Source organism: Nelumbo lutea, chromosome 1, assembly GCF_056320005.1.
Source record: "Nelumbo lutea isolate HS-2025 chromosome 1, American lotus-T2T, whole genome shotgun sequence".
In the NCBI taxonomy this organism is placed as follows: domain Eukaryota; kingdom Viridiplantae; phylum Streptophyta; class Magnoliopsida; order Proteales; family Nelumbonaceae; genus Nelumbo; species Nelumbo lutea.
Genome location: NC_142684.1, coordinates 60,878,862 through 60,891,244, shown reverse-complemented (window position 1 = coordinate 60,891,244; position 12,383 = coordinate 60,878,862). Strand labels below are relative to the sequence as shown.

The window sequence follows — 12,383 nt, the reverse complement described above, 5'->3', positions numbered from 1 at the left end:
ATCTCGGGCTGGTAAGCGTGAGAATGCTCAATGCAGGTTCAATTCTGAGGACAACCACTTTGGGTAATGGTCTTTTCTATATACGATGAAACAGAACGGAATGGAAAAACAGGTTTCATGTATCTGACCCCATACAAGATTTAAAATATCGATACACCCTGATACAGCAGAAGGGGTGTATCAACTTTGAACCTTCCAGTTTAACTTTTTTTCTTAGTTTTTTTTTTTTTTCCAAAAATTCATAGAATTGTATTATTTTATATACTTTGTTTATTAAAAAACAAGGTTTCTCAAAACTCCCTCTCAATACGTGTATCGGGAGTCAAAAGATACGATACAATACACCTGATACGGGACATATTGCATGGAAATTTTGAACCTTGACCTCATATAGTTGGGATAAGTCTTAGAAGATGATGATCCAACCACCACAACCACAACTTCTGACCATAAGGAGGGCAGAAAAAGTTAGTTATTTGATCGGACTCTGACTCTCTATCAGAGCTGGATTCTGATCTAAGCAATCACAGATATCAAAATGAGAGAAAATATCAATTGCAAGTTACACAAGTTGCTTTTATGCCATGTAACATAACTTATGATCAGTTGGTAAATTAGAGCAGATGGACAGAAATATCCTTCTGTCTACTCTACTCTTAATATAAACCTATTTCTAACAAACATAAACAAGGATAGTCGGCCCATACTGACACTCTCAAGTTCAACAAATACAAAAATGATCACTATCCTTTCTACTGCAGTTTCCAATAACCATAATCATCAACAGCAACAGGTTAAGAAACTTATGCCAATAATTTGAGGTTGGGTATATAAATATTATTCCCTTTATTTAGTCTTTATCTTCCACTAATTTGCATCTCCAAACCTTTTTAATGGCAATTTGAACAAGATATGCAGAAGTAACAAAATATCCTTGTTAATCTCAATTACAATTACATTTTCAGAGGAAAACACATGCCTTTAAGGTTCTCCACTCGACTATTCAAGGCTTAATAAAAAAAGACCTGTTTATAAAACAATTCTAGCCTGACAATTAAGTCGCTTCCATGTGAAGGGATAGAAAGAAAAATCATCATGGTAAGTGTTAGAATGATATGTTAGAAGGCTTGAGTGTGTTCGACTGATAAGAATTCCTATTAGCCCATTCTTATGTTAAACTTATCTTGTAACTGGGCCTTTGCTAATGGGCCTAATCTTGTTTGTGTCTTAACTATTCTGGGTGTCCCATCACTAATCAGGGGTATCCCAGTAAATTCTTGTACTTTGTACTTCACTTATATATAAATAAAGGCATGGTCGACTACAAGTACAGTTCAACAGTTTCAGCATCTCTTCTTCTTCTCCTCTTTTCTACTACTTCGACTACAGTGGTTCAGCTTTCATGGTATCAGAGCATTGAGCATCTTCCTGGTTACTGCCGACGCCATCTCCTCTTTCTTGTTGTATTTCACTTTTTTTTTTTTATTTTTTTTATCTGGGTTGCTGCTGTGAAACCCTAGGATTGCAGGAGAACAACACAAGGTTCGACCTAGGGTTTCCCTTGGTTGTAGGGCGCAAGGGAGGTAAGACCCTGAAGCTGGAGTCCTACTAGTTTCTAGTAGTTAGCAGCTATTCGGCTGCTAAGAAGAGGTCTGTATAGGACAGACCTAGTTGAGGACTGATTTCAGCAGTCCTAGTGTTGTCTGTAAGGAGGGGAACTCCCTTTACAGTTGCAGTACTCGAAGTTCAAGTGGAGTCTGCATAGCACAGGTCGGTTACCAGCCCAGAACACCTTTTGCTGCTGTAACAGAACTACATCAGAACTGTGACATCCTCGGCAAGTCTGAAACTGTGTTGCGAGCTGTCAGGACCTACTGAGTTTACTTCGGCTAATCAGAACCTGCATCAGAACTGGTTCAGAAAAACCTTTACAGAACTGTGGCGACTTCAGTTACAGATCATTTCCAGGTCGGTTACTAGCCCTACTCCATCTCTGTGAACTGGTTCAGTTACAGTTTTTTTTTTCCTTGCTGCTGTACCCGAACTGGTTTAGTCCAAGCGATGCCTATCTGGTGTGCTATCAGCACTGTGAACTCTGTGACTACTTCGGCCAGCCCTAACCAGAACCACCCAACAGTGTTGTGAACAACTCCTTGACCGAAGTTAGGATGTCATCACTATCCGGTGAAGTTTCTTCTAAAGATAACAAACCTGTTATAAGGTCCTCAAACCTAGAGAACCCTAATCTGCATAGCTTGCAGATCACAAGTGTGCTATTGGATGAGTATAACTTTAGAGAGTGGTCTGTCTCAGCAAGACTGTTCATTACCTCACGTGAACTCACAAGCTATTTGGATGGAGATAAAAAGGAACCAGAAATCAACAGCCTTGAATACATTGTGTGGTGCAAGGAAAATGCCACAATTATGTCTTGGTTGCTGGCCTCCATGACTCCTTGGGTGGCCAGAACTGTTCATCATTTTCCTACAACCACCAAAATCTGGGAGAAAGTATCTAAGAATATGGCCAAAAGAAGAATAATGCTAGAATCTACAGGCTGAACCAAGACATTGCAGCCCTAAGGCAAGGAGACATGTCTGTGGCAACATACTTTGCAACACTGGAAGGTCTCTGGGAAGAGCTTGACCATCACATGATTTTGGATTGGGAAAATGCCAGGGATAAGGAGAGGCATGACAAGCAGATTGAGGAGGGCAAAGCCTTCAAGTTCCTAGCAGGCTTAGACCCTATATATGAAGGTGTAAGGTCACGGATTCTAGGGAGAGATGAATTACTTAAGCTTCATCATGTTTACTACCTGGTGAAGAATGAAGAAGTAAGGAGAAAGGAGATGCAGGTTGACTCCCAGACAAGCAACAAAACTATCTGGAGAACATTCAACCTTAGTATCCACTAACGGAAGCAGATTTTCAGACAAGAAGTCCCTCAAGTGTACCCATTGTGGTGGTGAGAAACACATAAAGGAGAAATGTTGGGTCTTGTACCCTCATCTGAAGCCAGCTGCTCTGAGAAAGGAAAAAGGGCAACATAAGGGCCACACAGCAAGTGGGAATCTTGCCACCAACAACAGTAGTGACATCTCACAGAGTACTCAGCCAGTGTCCTCTTCCACCACAAAGCAGGTTGTTGATTCCTCTGGACCAAGTACCTTGGGCTTTACAGCTAGTGAGGTAGAGGTTCTCAACCAGGCATTTGCTCGTCTGAAGAACAATCCTTTAGCTTCCACCTCTCTTGCCAAATCAGGTACAACCTCTGCATTTAATGCAACTAGTTCCATTAGTTCTAGCTCTTGGGTGATTGACTCAGGAGTCATTGACCATATGACACATATGTCCTCATTATTCTCCTCATATCATTTATTGTCTGGCCATGATAAGATGAGAGTAGCTGATGGGTCCCTCTCCACCATCTCGGGAAAGGGAGTGGTTGACCTAAGCAATGATCTCTCTCTTAAATCAGTTTTACATGCTCCTAATCTTACATCAAATTTGTTGCCTGTTTCAAAGCTTACAAGAAATTTGAACTGTAGTATAACTTTTTTTCCCTCTCATTGTGTTTTCCAAGACAGATTGATGGAGAGAACGATTGGGAGTGGTCATGAGTATGAGGGCCTCTACTATTTTGATGCAGATGTTAGTTCAACACTGCAAGCTTCTGCTACTACTAGTCTAGAAAGTGTGGAGTCAAGAGCTAGGCTGCACTTGTGGCATGCTAGGCTAGGTCATTTGTCTTTTTCTTCTTTAGCAATGTTGTTTCCTGATTTATGTAAGGGCATTTCGAGTCAAAGTTTAGTTTGTGATGTGTGTCAAATGTCAAAACCATGCAGATCAATGTATCCAATTTTTAGTAATGAAATTCAAGCCCCTTTTGATTTGGTCCATTCTGATGTTTGGGGTCCTTCACCCATTGTCTCCATTGATGGCTTCCGTTATTTTATCAGTTTTATTGACCATTATTCTCGGTGCACTTGGATCTATTTGTTAAAAGGACGTGAAGAAGTTCCACAGATAACTATGATGTTTTGCAAGATGGTTGAAACACAATTTGATAAGAAGATTAAACAATTCCGTTCAGACAATGCAGCTGAATATTTTGAAAGATCCCTGAACTCATTCATGGAAGACAAAGGCATGTTACATCAATCATCATGTGCTTACACCCCTCAGCAAAATGGAGTTGTTGAGCGCAAGAATAGGCACCTAATGGAGACAGCTCGAGCTCTACTTTTCCAGCACAATGTGCCCAAGCAATATTGGTCTCAAGCTGTTCTCACTACATCATACCTGATAAATCGGATACCATCTAAGGTACTGGGTATAAAGACCCCTTTCTCTGTGTTGTGTCCCAGTATTCCAGAATTTACTCTTTCCCCACGGTTTTTTGGATGTACATGCTTCATACATGTGAAGGATCCAAAGAAAACCAAGTTGCATCCTAAGTCTACAAAGGGAACTTTTTTGGGTTGCTCTCCTACGCAAAAGGGGTATAAGTGTTATGATCCTGTCTCCAAGAAAAAATGTCACTAGAGATGTAGTCTTTTTTGAGTCTCAACCCTATTTCCGATCTTCTCAGAATCCTCTTCAGGGGGAGACTAGTGGGATGGAAGAGGATTCTCATTCTCCCTTCTTTTTTCTTCCTCTTTCATCACCTTCCACTACTCCTAGCTGTAACATTCCGGGTCAACCTAGTGAGACTCCTGCTGTGCCAGTTACATCTCCAGCTTCAGTTGATGCTCCTGATGATCCCAGCAGGCAAGAGAAAGAGATACTTACATACAGTAGAAGGAAGAAGGGCACTCAATCTGTCTCTGCAATCCAAGGTAATTCTGACTCTCTCAATTTAGATTTGGATCTTCCCATTGCTTTCCGTAAGCCTGTTCGTTCTTGCACCACTCGGCATTCCATAGTTGATTATGTCTCTTACTCACATTTATCATCTACCTATCATTCCTTTGTGTCTAATCTTTCCTCTGTATGTGTCCCTTCTAGATATTTAGAGGCGGTACCTGATCCAAGATGGAAAGAAGCCATGAATGAAGAGATGAAAGTCTTAATGAAAGCAAGAACATGGGAATTGGTGGACCTGCCAGAAGGGAAAGGCATTGTTAGGTGCAAGTGAGTATTTATAGTAAAGCACAGGGAAGATGGGTCAATTGAAAGAGACAAGGCCAGACTTGTGGCAAAGGGATATACACAAAAGGAAGGAATTGACTACAAGGAAACCTTTGCCCCGGTAGCAAAGCTCAACACAATCAGGGTTTTACTGTCATTAGCTGCAAAGTTCTCTTGGGAACTTCATCAGCTGGATGTGAAGAATGTTTTCCTTAATGGTGATCTACATGAAGAGGTATTCATGGAATCCCCACCTGGATATAATGTTGGAAAGAAGGTGTGTAAACTAAGGAAAACTTTGTATGGCTTGAAGCAATCTCCCCGGGCATGGTTTGAGAGACTTTGTACGGCCATGGAGAAAGTGGGGTACACTCAGAGTAGTGCAGATCATACATTGTTTACAAGGAGACAGGATGAAAAACTTACAGCTCTCATTGTTTATGTGGATGATATGGTGATTACTAGAAATGATGTGAAAGAGATGAAGAGGCTGAAGGAGTTCTTAGCTTCAGAATTTGAGATCAAGGACTTGGGAAATCTGAGATATTTTCTCGGGATTGAAGTTGCTAGATCAAGAGAAGGAATTTACATATGTCAACGAAAATATGTGCTAGATCTCCTAGAAGAAACAGGCATGATGGGGTGCAGGCCAGTAGACACACCAATAGAACCGAACCATGGATTACAAGAATCAATGGGTGAGGAATACTATGATAAGGAAAGGTACCAAAAATTGGTAGGAAAACTGATATACCTATCCCTCACTCGGCCAGACATTGCTTATGCAGTGCATGTTGTCAGTCAATTCATGCACTCTCCAAAGACTCCTCATATGAGAGCAGTGGAAAGAATTCTAAGATACTTGAAAACTTGCTCAGGGAAAGGAATTCTATTCAAGAAGAACAACAGACTTGGAATCGAAGCCTACACTGATGCTGATTGGGCTGGGTCTGTTGGAGACAGAAAGTCAACCTCAGGTTACTGTACATTCTTGGGAGGAAACCTAGTCACTTGGCATAGTGAGAAGCAGAATGTTGTGGCTAGATCAAGTGCAAAAGCAGAATACCGAGCTATGGCACACGGGGTTGTTGAACTCTTATGGCTCAAAACTCTCCTTAATGAGCTTGGTATCAAGACTGAAGGTCCTCTCAAGTTGTATTGTGATAATAAAGCTGCTATCAACATTGCCAATAATCCAGTACAACATGACAGGACAAAACATATTGAAATTGATCGACACTTTGTAAGAGAGAGAATTGTTTAAGGGGAACTCTGTGTGCCTTATACTCCATCAGAAATGCAGATTGCAGATGTTTTAACAAAAGGGTTGGCAACTACAAAGTTCAAGGACATACTTGGCAAGCTAAACATGATTGATATCCATGTTTAGCTTGAGGGGGAGTGTTAGAATGATATGTTAGAAGGCTTGAGTGTGTTCGGCCAATAAGAATTCCTATTAGCCCATTCTTATGTTAAACTTATCTTGTAACTGGGCCTTTGCTAATGGGCCTAATCTTGTTTATGTCTTAAGTCTTCTAGGTGTCCCATCACTAATCGGGGGTATCCCAGTAACTTCTTGTACTTTGTACTTCACTTATATATAAATAAAGGCATGGTCGACTGCAAGTACAGTTCGACAGTTTCAGCATCTCTTCTTCTTCTCCTCTTTTCTGCTACTTCGACTACAGTGGTTCAGCTTTCAGTAAGTTCATGTTTGATTGGAAACAATGTTTATGGGAAAACTAGCATAACTTTGGAATTAGTTGTTAAACATTTATAGAATAGAGATACAAACCTGAATAATTTCAGGAGCATCAGGTCCACACATGGATGCCCCTAGAACCTTATCTGTCTCGGCATCAACAACAAGCTTCATCACTGTCTTTTCTTGCCTCCTGTAGAGTTATCATAACATAGGAAAAATCAAGATTCCAAGGCACTACATGCTATATGAAAAGCAGGCTTTGCTTATATTCTTTTTTCTTTTAAGAGATAAGATTCCCTAAAATTTGAAAGCAGGAAATTGCAATCATGCATGATGATTCTGGAGAAAAAATAATATACAACTTCAGATGTGATGTATGAAAGACAATATCAAATCAGATCTTTAGTAGGGTTAAGAAACATGTTAAGAGGAGCAAATCAAGCTGTGGAGTAGTTAGCAGAATTAGGTCAATTAGATAACCGTGACTTTGTTTCTTCTGTTCCTTGGGTTCTGAATTATATTTGTCTGTTAAATTCCTGGGGACATGCTACTCCTGTTGTGTAGCCACTCTATTTCCAAAACATACACACAAAAAAAGTATCTGCAATAGATCTGTAGAATAAGGAGAAAAGGATAGTTAAGAAAAGAAAAGAAAAGAATCCAAGGAGCATTCTTGAACATGATACTGTGATATATCAATGAAATCACCTTAACATTTTTTCACGTAAAATGAGAAAAAAATAATAATCTAGGAGTTAGCACCTAATAGCTAGTGTTTTAAAAGGTGTGGAAGGCATATGCCTGGAGGTGCCCCCAAAAACGCCTCGAGGCATATGCTAGAGGCATCGATGGCTCTGAGGTGTATACCTCATATGCCTTTTGCATGGGACATGCTAGAGGTGTACACCTCATGTGCCTCATGCACGCCTCATACGAAAAGATAGAAAGAAAAAAAAAAGAAAAGAAAAGAAAGGAAAGGGAGGAAGAAAAAAAAAAGAAAGAGAAAAGAAAATGAAAAGGAAGAGAAGACCCCTCACTTTCAGCTAGTACTATGCATCTTCATTCTTAATATAAGGCATCTTTCATAAAAAACACACACAAAAAAAAAAAAAAACAAAAAAAAGATAAGATCTTCCTTCATCCTTCCCTCTCAAGGAGGCTTACACCAAGGTTCAAAGTATTGGAAATGCAAGGTGTATCGGATGGGCAATTTTAGGAGGCATATCGGGATATGCTTTGGACATGCATGGATACGAACAAAAAATCAAGATATGCATGGATACATTAAGAAATTCAAATAAATGCTTAAAAAATATATTAACAATAAATATGAGTTTTATATGACTATGATTAAATTATTTAAACATAAAATCCATATTTTAAAGGTTTATATAAAGTGTGAGATGTTTGGACATAATTGGTAACTGTTGAAAAATAATAGAACTAAAATGTGTATATATATACCTTAACTTTTAGGAATTAAATATAATTTGTATTAATATTTTAGTATTATATAAATTTTAATAATCAAATGTTAGCATTTATTAATAAATATCCACTAAGAGGAGAAGATTACTTAAGAATCAATATACATATTATTAAGACAAGCAAACAGGATATGGTGCAGTGGTGGACTTATGGTCACTACAAATGAATGCTCAAAGGTTCAAATCTTCTTAACTTCTATTAATGGGTTTTAATAGACTATTTCAAATTGAACTTGAATTAATGTGGTACCATCTATTAATGGTTTTTAATAGACTATTTCAAATCAAATTTGAATTAATGTGATACTTAATGGAGTGTGTCAGACTTTAAATGGCAATGAGGCAATATTAATGGCGTTTCAAATTTAGGAGGGTATTAAATAATTGGAAAGAAGGGGATAATTAAGTGCCATGTGTTGGCCTTTAATGGCAATATTTATGGAGTTTCAAGTTAAAGAGGAAAAGTTAAATATTAGAATTCAGATTGTGTATCTGTCCGTAACGGACATGTATTGGCCGATAAAACTCAAAATTACTAGACAAGAAGCTGATACGGGCCCATATCAACCTGATACAGACAAATAGATACAGAGTAATTGAATTCTATGCGTCCTGTGTGTCGACCCCCTACCAAAATGATAGGTATTGGCCTATACAGGCCTATACCTTCCAAAATTTTAAACCTTGGCTTACACCTCTTAAGTTTTGAACCACGCCTCAGACCTCTAGGTAGTGGAATGCCGTGCGTCACACCTCTACATTTTAAAACGTTGCTAATAGCTTGAAGGCATTTGTACCTTCAAGACTATCTGGAGTTTGCACCAAACAAAGGAAGCAAAAACTACTCATAAAATCTACTTTGGTGTAGAAGAGCAATGCTTCCCCCTCAGTAAAGCAACATGGAGATGAACCATCAAGATAATTTCCCTATCAATGTTGTCGAAATCTTACGATTTACGATATGACTCACAATTTGAATCATGAATTCCAAGGGTTTTGATTTGAATTTTAAGTTTGAATCCTTTTCCGCAAAAATCTTATGATATCTATTTGAGTCCTATGATTTGATTCATAAATCTTACGATTTATACAATTTCTATGGTTCATTGTGATTCGAATAATTTTTTTTTGATAAATAGTGATTCAAATAAATTTTGTTTATATTTAGTTTTTTCAAGGGAGACTTGTTTTAGCCTTTATTAGAAATCGATTTGTTTACATTATTTAAGATCATAAGTTTAGTTTTTTTCCAATAATATTTAGGTTGAAGAGACATTGCATGTGGATTTATTTGACTTTCAAGTCAAACTTGATTATATCATCTTAGGTTTCTATTGTATAAGTGGTAAATTCTATTGTTTTAGGTACATATATGGTAGACATAAAATAAAAATAGGGTAAAATCACCTTCATATATATACTTAGCCTTCTAATATATCTACATTTATTTTTTTGACAAATTTGTAGAAACTAAAAATAATCTTATGATTTACGGTATGATTCATAGTTCACTTCGATTCAACTTTCTCTACGATTTACGATGTGATTACGATTCTCAAAACATTGTTCCCTATAGATTTCCTACAAGCCAAAAAAGAGATCCACCATATCACTAAAGCAATATCCTTTTTGCCCCAAAACTCAAATGAAGTTATTGGAAAAGAAACAATGTAGAACTCTTTCATAGCTCCTTTAACATGATCTGATGAGAAACTTTCATCCATAAGAAGTCATACAAGCATCCCTCTACATAAGTTACTTCTTATTTATATTAATTGTTGACCATCATTTCATACAAGCATCCCTCTACATAAATGAATAAAGTACATATTTGATTCATGTTATTGTGGTGTGTTTCTGTGTAATACCCTTAAACTGGACACATAATGAGACTCGTGTTAGTTTAGAATATTCACAACCATTGGATAAGTCTGGGGAGATTTATCCTGCTAAGGTTGACACTGGTGTGCCGCCAAGTGTTGGGGTGCCCTGTCTCAGTTGCCAGGGTGAGACCCAAGGTACATGTAGTGTAGGTTTACCTGAAACCCTGAACCGGACCAGATTTCCAGTATTGCCCTGGACCTTGGTGATTAGTGGGCAAAACTGAAAAGTTACACCTGACCCCTAGACTCGATTATGATATTGCACTAGGTGTCGGATTGGGCTATTTTTGATATGCCAATCAATGAGATCCTTAGCGGGGGTCAAAACCTGGGTATGTTGGGACAGTCTGAGAATTCATCTGAGTGGGTGATCATAGTGACAGGATCAGCCCCTTTGTCGGACAAAGGTAATGATCGGGGATGCACTCTCTCTAATGGAAACAAAGACTGCCGACAATTGATTTCAATTGTTGAAATTTGTTTTTGCAAAACATATTTTATATACAGATATAAATATATATATATATATATATATTATATGGTTTCAAATTGTTTGCAAAAGGTTTTAATTCCCGGGATCCATGTGAGTAGAGAGTGCAACACTGTTCCTTGCAGCCGAGGGAGAGGTCCTCTCTTATCGGGCAGTGTATGATCATTATGGGCTGAGAAGTTAAGTGTACGACCATTGAGAGTAATGCCTGATGGGCTAATCTTGCATATGCCCACAGTCCCTGGGCTTTTATAAGGTGGCTTGGCCCAGGGACCACTTAGTGTAAGTGTTGGGCCCTTTAGGAGCCCATGTGATGGGCTCAGGAGGTGCACTGTCCATAACAGTGTATTCAGCCAGGCCTTTAACAAAGGCTAGGTTGCCCATGTGGCTGATGTGTAGATCAATGTTTGGGTCCCACGCCATACAAAGAAGCCCAACTGGGCAACAGTTTGGAAGCATACTGAGCACTAAGACTTCATGGGCCTAAAGCCCATTTCGAATTGGGCTGATTTGATCAGTTAAATAAAGAGGCAGATCTGAGATTAGATTAGCAGATAGGATAGGGTTAACCCTATCCTCTTAGAGGGTCTAGATCTAAATAAGATTTAGATCTGGAAACCTCCTAATAAGATTAGGGAGGGCTGATCTAATTTGCAGATAAGATAAGGGCCTATCCTTATCACTTAAAGGGAATTCAGATCCAAATATGATTTGGATCAGCAACTCCGAATGGGATTAGGAGCTGATCCCTTTAAGGTTATAAAAAGAGGAGGGGGCGGCAGCCTCTTGCATTATCACATCCTCACTCTCAGAGCAAGAGTTACAGAAGAGAGAACATAGCATCACTGCGCTGTTTTTTCTCTGTTGTCTCCTTCTTGCCGCCGCCGCCGCCACACTGCCAGTTCAATCTCTTCTTTCAAGCAGGAACAATCAAGATTGGATCTTGATATCAACCTTTGGAGAAAGGTTGATATGAAGTTGTGCTCACAGCCTCCAGCGAATTCTTGTGAAGGGTTCAGTTCGTTGGACGAACATTGCTGATTCTGCTCTATCATTCACTGTGTCATCTTTAGTGGGAGCGGACTTTGGAGTATTTTTTTGGGCGTGAACACCTTCGTTGGGAGATATTGTTTCTCCGTATCAAGTATATCTCTCTCCCACTTTTGGTTTCAGATTTGGTTCGATTTAGGGTTCAGGATTGATCCTTGAAAATGTAGATTTTCTAACAGGGAATGTGATTCCCAGATGAGGGGAGAGGAAATTTTTGAAATTTCGCCCAACCTTCCTACAGGGTTCGGTCATCCATATGATGGATCTCTCATTCTTTCAAACGGGTCAGGTTCAGAATGAGTTTCAATCAACTTGAACCTGACTCAAAGTTACTCCAACCCAAACCTGTCCTACCCCCACGAAAGAAAATAGGATACTGAACCTGACCTACAAATAGTAAATCCATACTCAACAAAGGCCATATTTACAAATGTTACAATGCCACTATGTCAATGGGGTCGGCTGGCCTCAACCAGAATCCGACCTGAAACCTGGTTAAGGCTGATCTGACCCTAGATAAGATCGGATCAACCCGACCCACTGACATTCCTATTCATGTGGATGATATTGTTCCCACTATTTTACTTTGCACCCATATTTGGTCATGGAGTGATCTTTCTTTTATCTTCCCTTCAA

The 12,383-nt window shown here is 39.0% G+C and overlaps 1 protein-coding gene across 4 annotated transcripts in view; it reads right to left on the bottom strand.

Moving 5' to 3' along the window:
* Positions 1-12,383, bottom strand: part of LOC148874807 (glutathione-disulfide reductase) — a 92,424-nt gene that overhangs the window by 3,218 nt on the left and 76,823 nt on the right. For all 4 annotated transcript variants that reach the window (XM_088963752.1, XM_088963755.1, XM_088963753.1 and 1 more), the window contains one exon: positions 6,928-7,027. In XM_088963752.1, the coding sequence (XP_088819878.1) occupies positions 6,928-7,027 (100 nt within the window). The remainder of the gene's footprint in view (positions 1-6,927; positions 7,028-12,383) is intronic.